Genomic DNA, 19,331 nt, shown 5'->3' with positions numbered 1-19,331 from the left:
TTTGAGTTGGTATGGGTTTAAAACTTAATAACATGTTTTTATATGAATTTTAACTTTATTCATTATGGAGTTAAATGCCAATTCATTGGTTTTCTCTAACCCAAACAGACTATATATGGTGAACACATGGTTATTATTCAATAAAAAACACTCTAGTTTTGATACTGGCTGTGCATTTCAATTCCAATGTGATAATTGGAGGGCTAGTTGAATTTGAGAAGGGCCAGTATGATATTTCTTCAATTGGCCCTGCTGGTGACCATGGTTTTCATGTTAATTTTCAACCCTGTAAATGTTTAAATTCACTGATCCCATGGCTAGTGGATTTTATACAAATTCTAGAAGCCCTGCTTTAGCAGTACTCTCAGAATTCTTCTGGGTTTTTTTTTCAGTACACTTGTATTTCGGTGTCCAAGAAGTATCTAGCTCTTGGCAGTAACACTGGCGGAGTGTATATTTTCAGCCGTGACAGTCTGAAGCATTTACAAGTGGTGTATGCAGATGTCGTAAGTATTTATAGAGTGATGTGCAGTCTGTCTAGAATTAAGGGCGGAATGTAGCCCAGTGGTAAAGCGCTCGCTTGATGCGCGGTCGGTTTGGGATCGATCCCCGTCAGTGGGCCCATTGGGCTATTTCTCACTCTAGCCAGTGCACCACAACTGGTACATCAAAGGCCGTGGTATGTGTTATCCTATGTATGGGATGGTGCATATAAAAGATCCCTTGCTGCTAATCGAAAAGAGTAGCCCATGAAGTGGCGACAGCAGGTTTCCTCCCTCAATATCTGAGTGGTCCTTAACCATATGTTCGACGCCATATAACCGTAAATAAAATGTGTTGAGTGTATCGTTAAAACATTTCCTTAATTCCTTCTGTCTAGAATTGATTCCCATCCGTGGGCCCATTGGCTATTTCTCATTCCAGCCAATGCATCACAACTGGTATATCAAAGGCCATGGTATGTACTGACCTGTCTGTGGGATGGTGCATATAAAAGATCTCTTGCTACTAATGGGGAAATATAGCGGGTTTCCTCTGTGAGGCTATAATAACGTCAAAATTACCAAATGTTTCACATCCAGTAGCCAATGATTATTAAATCAATGTGCTTTAGTGGTGGTGTTAAACAAAACAAAGTTTAACTTTATATATCCAGTAGCCAATGATTAATAAATCAATATGCTCAAATGGTGTTGTTAAACAAAGCAAACTTCAACTTTATAGAGGAAAAGAAAGGAATGTTTGTTCAATGACACCTCAGCAGTCTAATATATGGTTATTTCGATCCTTGAGAGAGAGATGGGGAGAAAATGGAACATGGAAGAGAGGAAAGTTATGGGCGTCCATAAGCTACTTTCTAAAAATAAAAATAAAAGCCAGAGGATCTTATATACAAGAGTACCGATGTGGATGGGGAAAAGCCTGAATTTCATCCAGGGTATTTGACATTCACACTTCAAAATAAAATAATAATTATATAATAAGTGTTTATTTGTATTCACAGGAAACAAGCTCTGTGATTGTGGCTGCTTTAAGTCCTAACGATTCTGCAGTGGCATTTGCTATCAGGTGAGTTTCATTCATTCACAGAAACCATTATAATTGCTATTGGTTTTGTCTCACACGTGAAACATAATTTTACTGTGAGTGTCTAATTTACTTGCATTTACCTATGTGGTAGAAGCATGGTTCTTCCATCTCTGTCAACCTCCCTCTGTCTTCCCCAGCCTCACTACCCCTCCCTTCCTCTCTCTCACCCTCTCTCATATCTCACTTATCTCTTTCTTTCTGTCTTTCTACCTCAGTTACTTTAAATATCTCCTTCTCTCCCTCCCTCTCTCTCTCTCTCTCTCTCTCTCTCTCTCTCTCTCTCTCTCTCTCTCTCTCTCTCTCTCTCTCTCTCTCTCTCTCTCTCTCTCTCTCTCTCTCTCTCTCTCACGGTCTCTCACGGTCTCAATACACCAAGTGTTCTCCAAGTGTGCTGATATATCATTAATACTAAATACTAATTTATTTTACTGTATTTGCAGTTCTGGTCAGGTGATTGTAATGGAGCTCAACATAGATCGCCGCTGTAAGCCCGAGAGACTACGTCTAAGTACTGATCATGTTGGATTTACCGTCACTGCTCTGCACTGGGATACATCAAGTAGCAAGCTCTTCATCGGAGACAGTGTGGGAAAAATCAGTGTGGCTTACATTCCATCCTCAAAGGTTTGACCCATTTTTATAACATGTTATTATGGTGTTTGTTCTGTCTATATGACAAAAATATGTCCAAGGAGTTGTATAATTGTAAGCATAAAATGAAGGTGGCTATGGTAACTACCTGCCACCCAGGGGTGGATCCAAGGAAGGGTCACATGAAAACATTTTCCAACGTCCTGGAGCTAATTTCACAAAACATTGTAAGTTTACATCTGCAACTAGCAGTTATACCGGACGTACGTTTACACGCGTTGGCATCTACTTCACACAGAAAATTACATCATTAAAGAAGATGGAGTATTTTAAGGACACAATAAAATGAAATATGTGTACTTTTAACAGTATTTATTGCACTATAATAGTAATAAGAATTGTGGTTTAGTCGTAAATTTACGTTTACATGCAAAACTTGTTTTACGATGTTTTGTAAAATTGGGCCCTGTTGTTTATTCTTTTTCAGAACAACATTTATGGTTTCAGGCCTTTATTTTAAAGCAGGCTATTACCCATGCACATCATTGCCTGCATAAAGGGCTGACCAGGAAGGCTACAAATTACCTGCTTAGACTTAGTCTTAAATAATGTTGGTTTGTAGGCCACCTAGTCTGCACTTTATGCAGGCAGTGTTTGGCAATAACCGGTCTTAAAACACAAGGCCTGATGTTTGCTGTTAATTGATCTTAGTGATAATTGTTAAGGGTTTGGGTTTTTTCATTGTAGGCAAAAACATTGTTCACTCAACCTTCAGTCTTAAATAATGTTGGTTTGTATCCCACCTAGTCTGCACTTCATGCAGGCAGTGTGGGAAGCGCAAATAAAAGATCCTTTGCTGCTAATCGGAAAGAGTAGCCCATGTAGTGGCAACTGGGTTTCCTCTCAAAATCTGTGTGGTCCTTAAACCATGTGTCTGACACCATATAATCGTAAATAAACATATAATCGTAAATAAAATGTGTTGAGTGGTGTGTCATTAAATAAAACATTTCTTTCTTTCTTTCATGCAGGCAGTGTTTGGCAATAACCGGCCTTAAAACACAAGGCCTCATGTTTGCTGTGAATTGATCTTAACGATAATGGTTGGGTTTGTGGGGTTTTTTCATTGTAGGCAAAAACATTGTTCACTCACCCCTCCGAGGTGATTGTACGACTTGATTCGGCTGTTATCCAGCTTGACTGGTGGGACAGGAAACTGCTGGTGTCGACAGTAACACGCAGTTACCTCCTCAATACAAATAGGTGAGGCTTCTAGCCGATCTATTTAAGGGGGGAAGGCCGCCCCGCTGTCTTTCCATTTAGATTGACCGTTCAAAATTGCACCTAAATTCCTTCATCAAAAATGCGCACCCATTCTCTTTGGCTTAAATCCTACGGGACATTCCAAATTTCATAGCACCATACCACCCCCCACCTTTTACCGGCTATGGTCGGACTGCTGGTGCTCCCTTACACCTGCCACTGCAGGCAGTCCCCGCTCCTACCCACCCCATACCTTTCCTGTCCTGGACGGAGGAGCTGGCCGAGGCCGGCACCTGTGTCCAGGACAGGCGTGCGCTACAACAGCTTGCTCTGAATGCGCACATTAAACATTCCATTCCCGCTATAGCATTTTGCCGCCCCCTCACCCACTTTTATATTGTGCCACCACCCTCTTTATTTTTTGCAGGGGAAGCCATGCAGTGCCCCCCCCCCCCCCCTTTAATTCATAAAATGCTTTATCTGGAGTAATGACAGAGTGGTCTGACAAGCAATCGTTTTAATTTTCTTTGACCTGATATGTAGTTTTTTTTAAATTTTATTATTGCTCCAAAATACATTTAAATTCTTTATTATTTTAGTTTTAGTGATCACATAAAATAACAAAAATGAGTTTAGTAAACATGCTTTCCATAAAGACATTGTCTGTTTGAGGAATAAAACATCATAGAATGTACTCGGGTAATTTAATACAAAATGTATTACTTGGTGTTTTTTCAGGCACCAGTATTCTCAAATAGGAAAAAATTTGAGGTAAGCACTAATGAGCATGTTTATAGTTATAGATACTGAAATAAAGAAGACCGCAAAATTGTTTTGTTTCTTTTATAAAAGCTAGTGCATTACGCATTTTGATCAACATTGATTCAGATTTGATTTTATCATTGTGAATATATATTTCTAAAGATAGTGTATTAACATTGAGATATTTTATACTTTATACTTGCAGATATTTTATTAAGCTATTTATTCATCTCTATAGATATGTTTTTGAGTTTTCTCCTTGTGGATATATTACTAAAGAGAAATTGATTGAGGGTTTTGTTCCAGATTTTTTTTTCTCCTTGTGGATATATTTTAATTTTGTATCTTTTGTTGTAAAAAAGATTGTCATTTAGGGGATAATCTTACTGTGTTTTCCAGTTTGCTGACATAGATTGATGATTTTACTGTCGTAAATTTATTTTTATTGTTGATACGCTCATAATTTTGTCTTCCAAACACATAAAATTAGATTTACATTTGTTTGTTTCCTTTTAATTAGATTTTCATACTTATATCCAATGAAGGTTCAAACACTGTCTCAGATGTTTTTGCCGTCTGTCCAGGGCCCGTGCTTATAAAACTTAAAGTCTAGACTTTAATAAAGTCCACACTTTAACGTAATGCTATTTGAATGGCGTTGCCATGACGTTAAAGTCGGGGCCAGAACGGGTTAATGTTTACTAGTAGCTGTGAGAGGTTAGTGGGTATCCTACATTTCATTTCTTTTCTTTCAGAGATGGAGAGTTTGGCAGTTGTTATTTTGTTGAACCGAGGTGTCAGTATCCGGTTGTATACTGTGCTAGACCAGGATCCAGGGTGTGGGAGGTATGACTTTTATCAGAGGTGGATCTAGGGGGCCCCAGAGGCCCTGCCCCCCTCCCCCCTAAATTTTGCAACAGTTATAATTTTATTATATATTAATTTTCATTTTCTTTTTACGATCCCCCTAAAAACCTCCCCTAAAGTTCCCTTGGCATTCCGCCTTATGCCATTGGGCCCCCCTCTAAATGGATTTTCTGGATCCGCCACTGTTTGTTTCATAATATACCATGAGTACACAATTTTTTGCAGTTCTATAAGGACACACTGTTTGTAAATATATTGAGTTTGATTCTAGTCCAGTGAGCCATACCATGTCACATGTGCCACTGATGAAACTCCATTGTAATAAGAAAATTTCATGTGGAAAACTCTGTATTATTGTCGTTGGTTTCAATATTTTATCATGAATATTGCATTTTGTTTCGTTAAATAAGAAACAGTGTATCATTTCGACAGATTAGTAAAACCAAAGTGCCAAAGGCCTATGAATGACTTTCACTAAAAACTTTCAGCTAATTCTGTAATATGAATCAAATGTTAAAATGACATAACCTGTTTCCTCTGGAGTTTTATTTGTTTTAGTCACAGTCATTTATAAAAGCTCAGGATGCTTTAAAAAATATATTATTAAATAAAATATAAGTAATTATATTTCAGACATTAAAGGAAAACCACGAAACGTAGCCCAGTGGTAAAGCGCTCCCTTGATGCGCAGTCAGTCTAGGATCGACCCCCGTTGGTGGGCCCATTAGATTATTTCTCATCCTAGCCAATGCACCAGGTCGTGGTATGTGCTATCCTGTTTGTGGGATGGTGCATATAAAAGATCCCTTGCTACTAATGAATACATGTAGCAGGTTTCCTCTCTGTGACTGTCAAAATGACCATGTGTTTGACATCCAATAGCCGATGATGATGTGCTGTAGTGATGTGGTTAAACAAAACAAACTTTAACTTTTTAAAGTGTATTGTAGAAGTTTCTAATCACATATCTTGATTAATTCTTATCTGATGGTAGTAGTATTATGATTTGTAAAGACACCCTTTGAATCATTTCATTCTTTTGATCACAGATTTCATCTATTCTTAAAGAAACAGAAAATGAAAGTCTTGTCTTTTAAATTTATTTTAACATTTCTTGTTTCTTTGAAAAATATGCACTAAAAATGTTTAAGCAGTATTTATTTTGGGAAAATTGTGCATTATAAAATCATATGTTTTATCTTTACACAATTTCAGGTTGATTTTGAAGGCAATGTTTTGAATACTCATCTGTTTAAAAAACTACTTTCTGTACCACCACTTCCAGTCATTAAGTTCAGGCAAGTTGTATAGTAAATATTATCATCATTACAATGATTACTGTTACATAATCTTAATTGATATTACTCAATTTTAATAAATCACCATGCATACTGCAACTTGCCCCTTGCCTACTCACCCCAATAATTGGTCAGTATGCTTAATTTCACTATTATGTTTGTAAACACATATTCATTCAGTTTCATTAATGCGTATAACATTATTGTTTACATTTTGTTTTGGTCAGCTCAACCCAGTCTAAAACATTTAATGAGATCACTGAACATTTAATGAGGGATTTTACTTGCAATATGTATATTGCTGTTTTTATTATTTTTATGTTTAGAATTTTAAAAAATGTTTTATTTACAATGTGTATTTTAATTTCAGGTCTGAAAGTGTTCCAGACTTTGATGAATTACAAAGATATGATTCACAGTCGGTTGCGTTCAACAAGATGTGTCTTATTGGGTCAGTGTGTTGAGGTTAAATGAGTTATTTGAGAATATATATTCTAAAATACATGAACCAATGGCATAAAAATATGTAAATACAAAACATGATTATTGTACATTTAAAACTTGACCACAAATAAAATAAGACCTGTATGCATGGCTAAATAGAGGGTACTCCCCGAGTGTCTTGTGATATCATAATTTATCAGCATGAGTTGATAAAAGTATGAATTCCGAGGCTTGCCGAGGATTTTTATACTTTTATCAACAAGTGCTGATAAATTATGATATCACAAGACACGAGGGGGGTATTCTTTTTATCATCCATTATCATTCTTTTCATTTGCGACAATTGTAAACAATGTCAGTAATGTGGGTTGAATGTTTGGTAGTGGTAGACTCGTTAACTAGCAGAACGACAGTGGCATGACGTCACTGATGATAGGTTTAGCACTGAAACATACACAGTGATGTAACAAAAGAAGCGATATCTCCTAGGTGAATATTGCAGGAGATATTGCAAATTATAGTGCCAATGATCTCCTACAATAGCCTTTAATGGATGATAAATGCTGATATTTAGAAGAAAACACAACAAGAACATATACATAATATGTGTTTAGGCAAGTTGCATGTGTCATAAATCATTTGTTACTTGTGTCCCTCGGCCAGTGATAATATTTTTTCTCAGTAATATTATAAGCTTCATCAGATAGTGTTTAGTTAATATAAGCTCAATTCGTACTTTTTATTATTATTCTCTTGACAAAGTCCCACCATTTTAATAACTCTTTTTTTTAAATAAATTTATTAATTAAGAATAAATCAAATTTGTAAAATAAAGAATAGAATAATTTAATGTCAATAAACATTCATCAATTTCTTAATGTACCATTACAGTTATTCATTTTGATAAAAAAAATATTGTTTCAGTTATACGAACATAATTTATTAACCATTTCAAGACATTTTTAATAAATAAAGCTCTCATTAGTTTTTATGTGTACTGTTACAATTAAATTTTAATGTAAAAAAACACAAAACCCATCATTTGGATTTTAATTATGTGAATTGAATTACTACTGTAACTATATAATTAGCTGTTTATTGTTTCAGGTCGTTTTTGATCACATGGAATAATAAAAGAATCTACATCTTTGACCCGGCCCGAGTGAAAATGATCTTGTGGGCAGAACAAGAGACTGGTTAGCTTTACATATACAGTTATATCAATGTCATCATTATGACAGGGGGGGGGGGCAGGACATAGCCCAGTGGTAAAGCGCTCGCTCGATGTGCATTCACTCTGGGATCGATCCCAGTCAGTGGGCCCATTGGGCTATTTCTCGTTCCAGCCAGTGCACCATGACTGGCATATAAAAGGCCACGGTATGTACTAACCTGTCTGTGGGATGGTGCATATAAAAGATCCCTTGCTGCTAACCAAAAAGAGTAGCCCATGAAGTGGCGACAGCGGGTTTCCTCTCTCAATATCTGTGTGGTCCTTAACCATATGTACGACGCCATATAACTGTAAATAAAATTTGTTGAGTGTGTCATTAAAAAAAAACACATTTCCTTCATTATAACATGGGTGGATCAGTGGAAATTTGGGGGTGGGAACTAAGGGTAATTAAGGCACATGGATCAGCTATGGAGGGTTGCAGTTTACAACTTAGAAAATTCTGGTCCACGAAACTTGGCCAGCTTTGTCAGGATTCCGGTTTGTTTACTGTTTCACTGTATAATTTTCTACTCATCTTTCAGCTGTCCAGGACATTGCAACACAAGGAAATGAGATCTATATCTACTACTCTAATCACTCTGTGAGCCGGCTCCATCTCTTGCCGCTGCAGCAGTGTCTACATCTTCTGTGTGGGAGACGCAAGTGGGCTGTCGCGGGACACCTGCTTGCCTACTGCGATCACTTTGTGAGTTCCTCTGTGATACAGCAACACATCAAGACTGACACGCTGGTTGAAATAATTCAAAACATTACCAGTCAGGTTGATGTTACTGTTGCTGAAAAACTGCAGGTCATTCTAGAGGAGTTCATCCCAGAACGTGGAGGATCAGATATTAACAGTGGAGATGTGGAGAGTGATACGAATTCTGGGATTGTTCGCTTAACGTCAGGAATTTTTGTTGTGAATGAAGGTTTGCCTGTAGGTATTGAAGATCAGATGAAGGCTTCATTTGATGATCATTTGGATTCTTCAGAGAAAAATAAGATGGTTTTTGATCATCATTTGGATTCTCCAGTGAAAGGTCAAATGGTTTTTGATGATCATTTGGATTCTCCAGTGAAAGGTCAAAATGTTTTTGATGATCATTTGGATTCTTTAGAGAAAGATAAAACAGTTTTTGATGATCATTTGGATTCTTCAGAGAAAGATAAAACAGTTTTTGATGATCATTTGGATTCTTCAGAGAAAGATAAAACAGTTTTTGATGATCATTTGGATTCTTCAGAGAAAGATAAAACAGTTTTTGATGATCATTTGGATTTTTCAGAGAAAGATAAAACAGGTTTTGATCATCGTTTGGATTCTTCAGAGAAAGATAAAACAGTTTTTGATGATCATTTGGATTCTTCAGAGAAAGACAAAATGGATTTTGATGATCATTTGGATTCTCCAGTGAAAGGTCAAAATATTTTTGAAGATAATTCGGATTCTACAGGAAAAGGTCAGGCAGATTTTGAAGATATTTCGTTAGCTTCAGAAACGGAATCAATTCGGTTCCAGATAGGTGACCTTGGGGACGAACACAATTCTGAGTCTCTTACTGATGAGAATTTATCATTGAAACAAAAATCACAATTATTATCTTCCGCAGATTCGGGAAATTTATGCCATTTGACAGAATGTTCTGAACATACTGTGATTGTTGAGAATGGTTTTTCTAAAGAAAAGGAGTTACTAAGCAACAGTGATTTTGGCAGAATCAACAACATCCATGTGAAAGAAAATCCTATCTTAATAGAGAATTTGTGTTCTGTGACAGAGACTGGTGCTGAAATTAAAAGTGATTTGTTCAAAGGGGACAGAAATAATGCAATGGAAGAAGATTATGCTAAAGAAAATAGTGTAGAAACTCGAGAAACTTTGACTGTTGAGTTGGTATCTGGTGAGTCGGAAACTCATGACATGTCCTTCACAGAAAGTGCGGGATACAGTGTTGTGAATGGATTGCAGGGTGAAAACCATCAAGCAGTGGCTAAGTTAATTAGTGAGGAAAGACCTAACGCTTCAACACAATCTTCAAGTGATAATGCATGTGATAATGTTCATCTGGTAACAGCAGAGGATGACACAACAGTGATACAAGATGTAATTGTAAGCAGCAACTCGGTGATGTCAGCACAAGGTATATTTAACATTGTGGTATTTACTCACCAAGTTTCTCGCCTTAGTGGTATAGTGGTTACGCCATCAGACATAAGTACTGGTTGAAATAGGGGAAAAACATAAGAATTTGTCAACCACAGCATTTTAAAAACAAATTTCTCGGGGTGAAATGGCAGATAATGTATTACCAGATGTATTTATTTCGATGTCATTGAGGAGCTTTACCCCAACTGCAGTAATTTTTATCTAGCAGCATAAAAGTGCTGTCGGTGATGCTACTGACCCATGGCAATTTCATATCAATGACGGCAATTGCCATCTGTGCCGTCGTTAAGTCCGAGCCCTGACTCCACATGCCAAGGAGAGCTAAAGAACTTGTTCTGCGTGAGTTATAGGGAACTATAATGATAGCTCCCCTTAAACAGCAAGGTCTGAAGTAGGCTCAGTACCTGTAATACACAATTTATTACATGAATAAAAAAATTCTGTTACAATGCTGGGCCCAGTTTCACAAAACATCATAAGCCTAGTTTTGCACATAAATGTAAATCTATGACTAATTCTTGTTACTATTATAGTTCAACGAATATAGTTAGAAGAACACGTTTCATTTTCTTTTGTCTACCATAATGATGTAATTTTCTGCGTGAAATTGATGCTAAACGCGTGTAAAGGCATGGCTGGTATAACTGCTAGTAGCAGACGTAGACTTACGATGTTTAGTGAAATGGGACCCTGGTATTTTTAATAATTGTTTTCTATTCAGAGAGTCCATCTGCAGTTACTGCCGAAGACCAGAGTCAGTTGCCAGTAGCCAGCGTGTCTAGCGTGGCGGTCATGAAGTCGGTGAATAAACAGCCAGTGTGTGACAAAACATCATTATTTTCTGATAGTTCACCACCATCAGACATCGTGTACAGAAGTCAAGGCACGTCTTTATAACAGTACGGTACAAGGAAACTCCGCTATTGCGACCATCCGCGGGACTTACTGAATTGGCGGGTGGGACGTAGCCCAGTGGTAAAGTGCTCGCTTGATGTGTGGTTGGTTTGGGATCAATCTCCACCATTGGCCCATTGGGCAATATTCTGGACTGGTGGAAGGGATTCGGGGAATGCTAACAGTCCACTGGTTTGGGGGCACAATACTTGCCTTGCCCTGAGTTGCCTTACCCCGGGTGCTGGCAACCCACGCTACGCCACTGCACCCAATGCCCCACAAATGGTATAGCAATGCCTATGGTATGTGCTGTCCTATCTGTGAAAAGTGCATATAAAAGATCCCTTAAATGAAAACATATGGGTGGTTAATTGATTTAACATTTGATACGTCTAGCTGGTAATTTGTATTATTTTGACAAATATGTCTCTCTTTTTTTGGTGTTTGTGTGTGGTTTCATGGAAAATCCTTTACATTTTAAGGCCATTATAGAAGATCAGCCAGTACTGGTTCATTGAGGAGACTGAAGAAAAAAGGTTTGTATACAATGGGGTTTTGGGGAGGGGGGTTTTAAAACAGTTTCCATCTACATACATTTTTATTATTAAAGAACCTGTCAGTGATCAAAATGAATACTGTTCTGCTATTCCAAAACTAGTGATTCAACAATATGGAATTTAGTGAAACAAATCATTCAATATTCTATTATGAAACATGGAATAGCAAAATCATTAGGTAAAGTAAATGCTTGTTCAGCCATTAAAAAATCAATTTTGGTCTTGTATACAGAAACAAAAAGTATTATTGCATGTGGCTGTTTGATTCTAGTTTGATTCTAATTTTCAATGTTTCCACATTAAAATGCTATGGAAACCTTGTTTTAATCATTAAATATTGTATTATGAGTATAATTTGTTTTGGTTTAATGCTAAAAGGTTCTGTTCAGCAGAATAATATACAAATAACCAATTTATGCTGTAAACTGATATGCAATAAATTTATCAGTATCTTAAGAGAAAAAAAGTATATTGTCACATAGAGTGATTCTTTTTAAATTCACTATTGCTTTTAAATAGTGTTTTTAAAAAGGTCAGTCCCTGCCAATGGTATTAATGTGCAGCCATTTATGATTTTTTTTTTTATGGCTCAAATGTTATTGTGTAACTGGACAAATAAAATGCAAAGTATTTTTTTCCCTGACAGTCATTTTAGTATGTAACAAGTTGAGAATGTTGTTTCCATACTGTGTCACATACATTCATTATAATTGTTTCTTTTTGTTTTTTCACAAAGATCATTATTTCACCTTCCAGTTTTCATCTAAGTCTTGTTGATTGAACTGAAGATCATACATTCAGTAATATATTTATATTAAATATATATTTTAACATTTTATTTTGCTGTGTTAAAGTAACGGTTGTTACTTTATTTTTTAAAGAAAAGAAATTAAATTCTGCCACAAGTTTAGAAGAGGAAGCAGACATCAACCTTTATACAAAAGTTGACCTTGACCCTGACACAGTGTCCATTGACACACTCAGCAGTGTCGAGGAAGGGGAAATAACTCCCGATACAGTCTCACTTGGGGAAATTGACAATGTCTCATCATATTCTACTCACAACAGGTAATCTGGTTCAGATATATTGCCTAATACTGTGTAAAAAATTAAATTTTGAAATATAATACTCAGTTTACATTGCGCATTTTACAACACATTTTGAATTTGTAAGATGTCTTTATAATGCATTAAAATTTATTCTGAAAGCAGTAAGGTATATAACTGTAAGCATGAAAAATAAAATATGCAAAAGTGGCAACATCGGTAGCCGTAAAAAATTGCCAGCTGATGTGTATTAATGAACAATTAGATGAATATGATGATTCAAGAATCATATCATAAGCTACTTACTGTTATGTACTTAGTAATATGTGAAACTACAGTGAAATTTTCAAAAAGTAAAATGTCTCAAAACCTCTCTTTAAATTGGAATTCCCTCAAAACCGGACCTTTTTTTTTTTCACGATCCCTTTTTAAAAATCAGTACAGGACTTAACATCCTGAAATCAGATACCTCTTAAAGTGCTGTGCCAGACCATACACTAAAATTTCAAATTCAACAATTAAATGCTTTCTTAATTCAATGCAATAATATTTTACACCGATATGTAAATCAATAATTACGAAAATGCCCCATAAAAGTATTAAAACATCACTCCCGTAGAACACTGCCGGAAACGACCGAGTAAAATTCTCGGTAAAAACATTTGCCTGTAAATAGCCATGACGTCATGAAGGGAACGCGCTTCACAGAAACCTACCACGAGACGACTTTTAGCGCAAGCGAAAGTGGAACCGACAGCGACTGCCAAGCTCATTGATCATGCGATTCTTCTTTCGATGATGAATAGTGTAGTAATGACGACTGGACTAATATTTGTGCAACACAAAAAATAATGCCTTATCAGTTTGAACCTGGAACATCTTCCGATGAACCACCGGCCTGACAGATGACGATGAAAATGGTCGTGGAGACAGCTTACCACTAATTTACAACTTTTATTCTTGTTTTGTTCTTTAGCTTTTGGTGCGAATTATTTTGCTACACTGTATGTTCTAATACTTGTGATGTAGTAGAGAAGACGATAAATAACTCTTGAATTCTACGAGTCAAGTGGACCCGATATCGGTAATTTTAAGAAATAAACAAAAACGATTTTTTAGTCCGTCCCCATCCCTCTATGAAGATAGGGGTTTTTATGAACAATTTCAGTTTAGTTTGACGTAAAAAAAAAAAGTAAGTGTTTTGGAAATAACAAAACAATACTATTTTTTGTGTGTAGTTGTGAAAACAGTCTGCTCAGAAATAAATAACTTATTTTAATTTTAAGAAATAAACAAAAACGACTTTTAGCCCGTCCCATCCATGAAGATATTTTTTGTGCGAATAATTTCAGTTTAGTTTGACGTAAAAAAAAAAGTAAAAGTGTTTTGGAAACAACAAAACAATACTATTTTTGTGTGTGCAGTTGTGAAAACAGTCTGCTCAGAAATAAATAACTTATAGCACATTCCATAGTATGAAAAAAGGTTTTCTTTGTGGGAAGGTATAGTAAAATTAATTTAATGTATTTATAGTTTGTTTTACAGGGAACGCCTTTTTTTATACTATGGAATTTACAAGTCATTTATTTCTGAGCCGATTGTTTTCTAAGATGCATACAAAATTAGCTTCTTTTTTTTTTCACAAAAAACCCCTACATTTTTGTAGGATGGAACGGACTAGGCTATAGATACTTACTTGTCTGTACTTTATTGTTTTAATGTTTTCGAACTGTAAAGAAAAATCTCACAAATGAACGAGATGCAAACGACAACAAATCGGATCTCGATGATTGCACGAACCGTGCATGAAAAAACAAACTGACCGGAGTTGAAAGCATAACGCAATATGGGACATTGACGATATGCACCCCAAAGTCGTTTCGGTGTGGATGGCATCAGCTGTTGTCATTTGTTTTGTGTCGCAGAAAAATTGTTGGTACGGCATCTTTTTTTTAAAAGCCATAACACATGGTATTCCCATATCTCGCTTAAGCCGACAAGCCAGTTCGGACGAATCGAAACTAAAGTGCCTGCAGTCAACGGTCTCCGGCATTTTCTTCCTGTCCAGTATTTTCACGTTGTTTTAATCAAATTTACACACAGATTATTCACAGCAACATTACTAGGAAATGCGTGAAGACTAAATTTATCGGCTTTTGTATTGCTACAGCCGCCAACAACACGCCGTTTAACCATAATAAACACAAAAGAAGCAATGAATAATGGCGCTGACTATCGAAAGGCGTTCCCTTCGTGACGTCACGGATCAAATCTTACGGAAATTCCCGAAACGAATTCAGCTGGTTCTGTTTTTCAGGGGAATATTTTTAAATGGAAAATATACCGTTATATAATTTTTTTACATTTTTTTTTTTAATTTTCTAATCATATTAACTAATATCTTGATTGATATAGCTCAATACATCATACATCTGGAACAGCACTTTAAAACCAGACATTTTACTTGGTCCCAATAGTGTCCAGTTTAGAGGGGGTTCACTGTATTTAAATACTTAAAATAAATTAACTCTTACATAGTGTGATGGTGCACAGTGCACTGTCGGTTGAATTATGTTGTGCATGTGATCGCACACTGCACACTGCTTTTAGTTTGATGTCACGAAAAAAAGCTCAGTCTATGCCATCATTTCAGTGCAGACGTGAAAAAATTTAAACGAAATTGCAGCATGGTTAATAACCAATGGGTAAATTGGTTTCTGACTCAACAGGTTTAAGTTAATTAACAGTTTTAAGTTAAATAACGAATTTAAGTTAAATCAACACTTAGTAAGATGTAGACCTTTTTATTGTCAGATCTAGAACACCGGTCTATCTGTCGGATCACGAATTCATCCCGTCACTGATTCAGCGATTGTCAGCAGGCGGGGTGACACCTGGCATTGATGATCATAGTAGCAGAGATGGGTCTCCTTCACATTCTCAAGGCAGTTCAACTGCAACCTCCCCCAGAACTGCCCTGCTGTCTGTTAAAGAAAGGTATAATAATGCCATGTTGTAGCAAAATATAGCTAAGCTAAATGCTAGAGCAGGGATGGAGAACAAAACAGCAAAAAAAAAAATCCAACTGAATTTTTTTTTTATTCAAGATTTTAGTGAGATCAAAAACCTGTTACTTTTTTGAAAAACTCACAGTAACCCACCTACTTTTTAAGACCTTGCAAACTTGTTTTGGATTTTCTTCCAAGGTAATTTTAATCTTTAATTTTATGAAATATTGTTGTTGTTGTTTGTTTTTTGTTGGGTTTTTTTTTTGGGGGGGGGGGGGGTTGGGAGGGGTCTTCATCTGTGCTTATTTAATGTAACAGTAAAACTTTTAACAGTAGAAATGTTCCTGCATACTATCTACTACCTGTTAGCATTATTTATTTCAGTCTGTCCAACAAAACTAAGTTTCTCTTTGAGAGTATTCGCAAGAAGAGTCTGTTGGGAAAATCTCCGACCTCCGCTGGCGAACCAGACACAAAGGAAGTACCTGAGGTACGTCTTGTGTAGACTTCTGCAAGCACAAACAAGTTGGCCTGTTTACGTGTACTATTTTCATAATAATTAATTAATTAAAACTTGAGTCAGTAAGTTATATAAATTGTATATTATGTAGCCTTGGCAGACCCGTTGTGGGGTTTTTTCAGTCACAACCAACAACCAACATGACTGATATATCAAAGTCTATGGTATGTACTGTCCTGCATATGGGAGAAGATATCTTGCTGCTGAGTCTGTAACTAACGTGTTATCAATATGTTGTATATTAATGCATTCATATTATTAGATAAATTTACTTCTATAAACATCAACAATAAGTATAAGAAATCCACATATATATATAGGCCTTTCCTGTTGGTTATTAAAAAAAATGAATGAGTAAGCTTCGAACATTGTTCATCTGCCAGTCTGGTGGTGTTAAAATATAGCGCACGTTCTATGTCGTCTGTTGCCAGATCTATAGTTTACGTCGGCACAGATGCGGTGTGTTTTGTCACATTCGATTCAATGCATTTCATTTTGGACTGGCACCATACTCGCTAGACCCAGACCTGGTGTGTTTTGGGCCTAAGATATAACACTTTTAAATAATGTTAAAAACTGCTACTGATTTTCTTTGAATAAAGGTGCGAGGTATAGATCAGGGGTAGAGCATTTTGCCTGATGTGTCATGGGATTGCTTGCCTTTGATAATTTAGTTTTTTCACTATTTCAGCCAATGTCGTACAACTGGTATATCAAATGATATGGTATGACTGGAATATGCATTATAATAGATCCACTGCTGATTTTTTGTTGGAGTAACTTCTGTGGTAACAGGTTTTCTCTCTCTTGACTAAGAGGCCCAGTGGTAAAGTGCTCGCTTGATGTGCAGTCGGTTTGCGATCAATCCCCATCAGTGGACCTATTGGGCTATTTTTTGCTCCAGCCAGTGCACCACGACTGGAACATCAAAGGCTGTGGTATATGCTATCCTGTCTATGGGATGGTACATATAAAAGATCCCTTGTTGCTAATTGAAAAGTAGCCCATGAAATGGCAACAGCGCATTTCCTCCCTCAATATCTGTGTAGTCCTTAACCATATGTTCGACACCATATAACCATAATTAAATGTGTTGAGTGTGTCATTAAATAAACCATTTCCTTCCTCTCTTGACTAAGTGTTAAACTTACCATGTTAGACAAATGTATGGTTTCAGCTGATGCTTTAGATACATTCTGAAGGGGCCCGCCAATTTTGACCATTTGCATAACCCTAACCTAGTGCCAATCTCAATACCCAACCACCAATATTAAAAGTTCCAGATTTTTTTCATAAAACAAAGTTTACTGTCCAGTTGATGATGTTTTGAATGGAATACTTTTCATGTTTATGACAAATGATAATTATTTTTCTGCAGATAAATATTTCTATTTTATTATTAATGTAAAAAAAATCTATATTATATAATTATATATATTGATTTTGTGGGGTTTTTTTGTTCCAGCTTGCATTATCACCAAAGCCAGCAGTTGTAGAAACTCCTGATAAGGATTTGAACCAGAATGTGGACGAGAAAGAATGGAATCAGTTCAGAATTGATGTCAATTTGTCCTCCCTCCAGACAGCGACAGATTCCACCAAGACAAAGCTCCAAGACTTTGCAGTGCTAATGAACCCCGACTTGTTGAAATCACACTTGTTAGAGTGGGTAAAAGAACTACATTTAACATTGTGGCTTCTTCACCAAGAGATTGATAAAGAAAGGCAGAGCAAGATAAAGGAGCAAAGAAAACAAATTAGACTGAAACAGAAGCAAGCCGACTTGTTAAAATATAAAAATAAGGCTGAGAGTGATCAGTCAAAAAATAATGAAGAAGTTTCAGAAATAATCAATATGACTGGTCAGAAAAAGATTGACGATAGCCAAACTGACCAGCTGGATTTTGAAAGTAGTACTGAGGACCAGTCGGTTTCAGATATCACTGCTACGACTGCTGGCCAATCATCTGAGGAGTTGGGTACTTCATTTGACAGTAGCAGCAAATCAGAACCTTTGTCTCATCTGAGTAGTAAAGAAGAACTTCAAAACAAACTCCTTTCAGAAATTGCAGATAATATTTATACTGATTCCGATGGAAAGAATTTGGATTCTAATAGCAATACTTGTCACAGAATACTGTCTGTTGAAACTGAGGTACAGACCCAAGATGATGACGTTGCACCCATAGATTGGTTAGAAGTGTGTCATGTGACGAATCCATTCAACATGCCTCAGCAGTTCCATGCAGATGTATCTGAGTTAACAAATCTATGCCTTGAAACAGGTTGTCATGGCAATGTATTAAAATTTGTTTCAAAACATTCAGACCCATCAGAATCTGAAGACCTTAAACACGGTAATAAGAACAATGCTGATAATGACAGTTGTATGGAAGATAGTAGACCGTGTTCGTGTGTGTGCTGTTTGACTCAGTCCAGTGGTGAATCAAGTCTGCAGGACTGCACGTTTGACAAGGAGATGGCTCAGTTTGTGAAGAGTTATTTTCACTGTTTGGATTGGCAGAGGGTGCAGCAGACTTTGCATGGTTGTCATAGAAACCTGTTTCACACGTGGTCTGCACTTGTCACATGTTCTCAGGGTAGGTAACTCTAGCTTTTACTAACGTTCATTTTGGAGATGTAATGTCTCTGGCCTCTGTGAAAGATAATCCTGTTGTGGATACAACTCTGGAGAAGTCAGAGGTTGTGCCCATGACAGGCGTGCTTGAACACTTTTCTGATGGAAACGTGCCAAAAATGTCTTGTACAATACCTAAAAGATAAGATGGTAAATAAAAATCAAACAAAAGGTCATGTTTGATAATACTTGAATTGTACAATATGAAAACATTTAGGCAACATTATGAAGTAAAATTGCTGATCTCTTCGGTAAATACTTTACCGAATTACCTGACAAATTAAAAAAAAAATCACCCCAATTTGAATTCTGGAACAATTACTAACTATAATTTATATTGAATGACACATTAAACAGAATTTAAAAAGAAAAAAGAAGGTAAATGTTATATGTAAGATTTAACCGATTGTTAAAATTGTTTATTTTGCAGTATTATTATGTTAAATAACTGCATTTGTTACAGAAT

At 36.3% G+C, this 19,331-nt stretch overlaps 1 protein-coding gene across 1 annotated transcript in view; it reads left to right on the top strand.

The window, feature by feature from the left end:
• The window catches only part of LOC121370539 (Hermansky-Pudlak syndrome 5 protein-like), a 39,487-nt gene that overhangs the window by 6,063 nt on the left and 14,093 nt on the right, over window positions 1-19,331 (top strand). Inside the window, exons 3-18 of the mRNA XM_041495842.1 lie at window positions 393-506; window positions 1,505-1,569; window positions 2,031-2,214; window positions 3,314-3,444; window positions 4,183-4,215; window positions 4,962-5,052; window positions 6,289-6,371; window positions 6,742-6,822; window positions 7,923-8,011; window positions 8,574-10,175; window positions 10,923-11,084; window positions 11,578-11,631; window positions 12,534-12,720; window positions 15,514-15,696; window positions 16,092-16,197; window positions 17,693-18,827. Coding sequence (XP_041351776.1) covers window positions 393-506; window positions 1,505-1,569; window positions 2,031-2,214; window positions 3,314-3,444; window positions 4,183-4,215; window positions 4,962-5,052; window positions 6,289-6,371; window positions 6,742-6,822; window positions 7,923-8,011; window positions 8,574-10,175; window positions 10,923-11,084; window positions 11,578-11,631; window positions 12,534-12,720; window positions 15,514-15,696; window positions 16,092-16,197; window positions 17,693-18,827 — 4,300 coding nt within the window. The remainder of the gene's footprint in view (window positions 1-392; window positions 507-1,504; window positions 1,570-2,030; window positions 2,215-3,313; window positions 3,445-4,182; window positions 4,216-4,961; window positions 5,053-6,288; window positions 6,372-6,741; window positions 6,823-7,922; window positions 8,012-8,573; window positions 10,176-10,922; window positions 11,085-11,577; window positions 11,632-12,533; window positions 12,721-15,513; window positions 15,697-16,091; window positions 16,198-17,692; window positions 18,828-19,331) is intronic.

This window comes from Gigantopelta aegis, chromosome 4 (genome assembly GCF_016097555.1).
Source record: "Gigantopelta aegis isolate Gae_Host chromosome 4, Gae_host_genome, whole genome shotgun sequence".
NCBI classification, from domain to species: Eukaryota; Metazoa; Mollusca; class Gastropoda; order Neomphalida; family Peltospiridae; genus Gigantopelta; species Gigantopelta aegis.
Note: the sequence above shows the minus strand (reverse complement) of the source record. Positions and strands in the feature narration are given on the sequence as shown.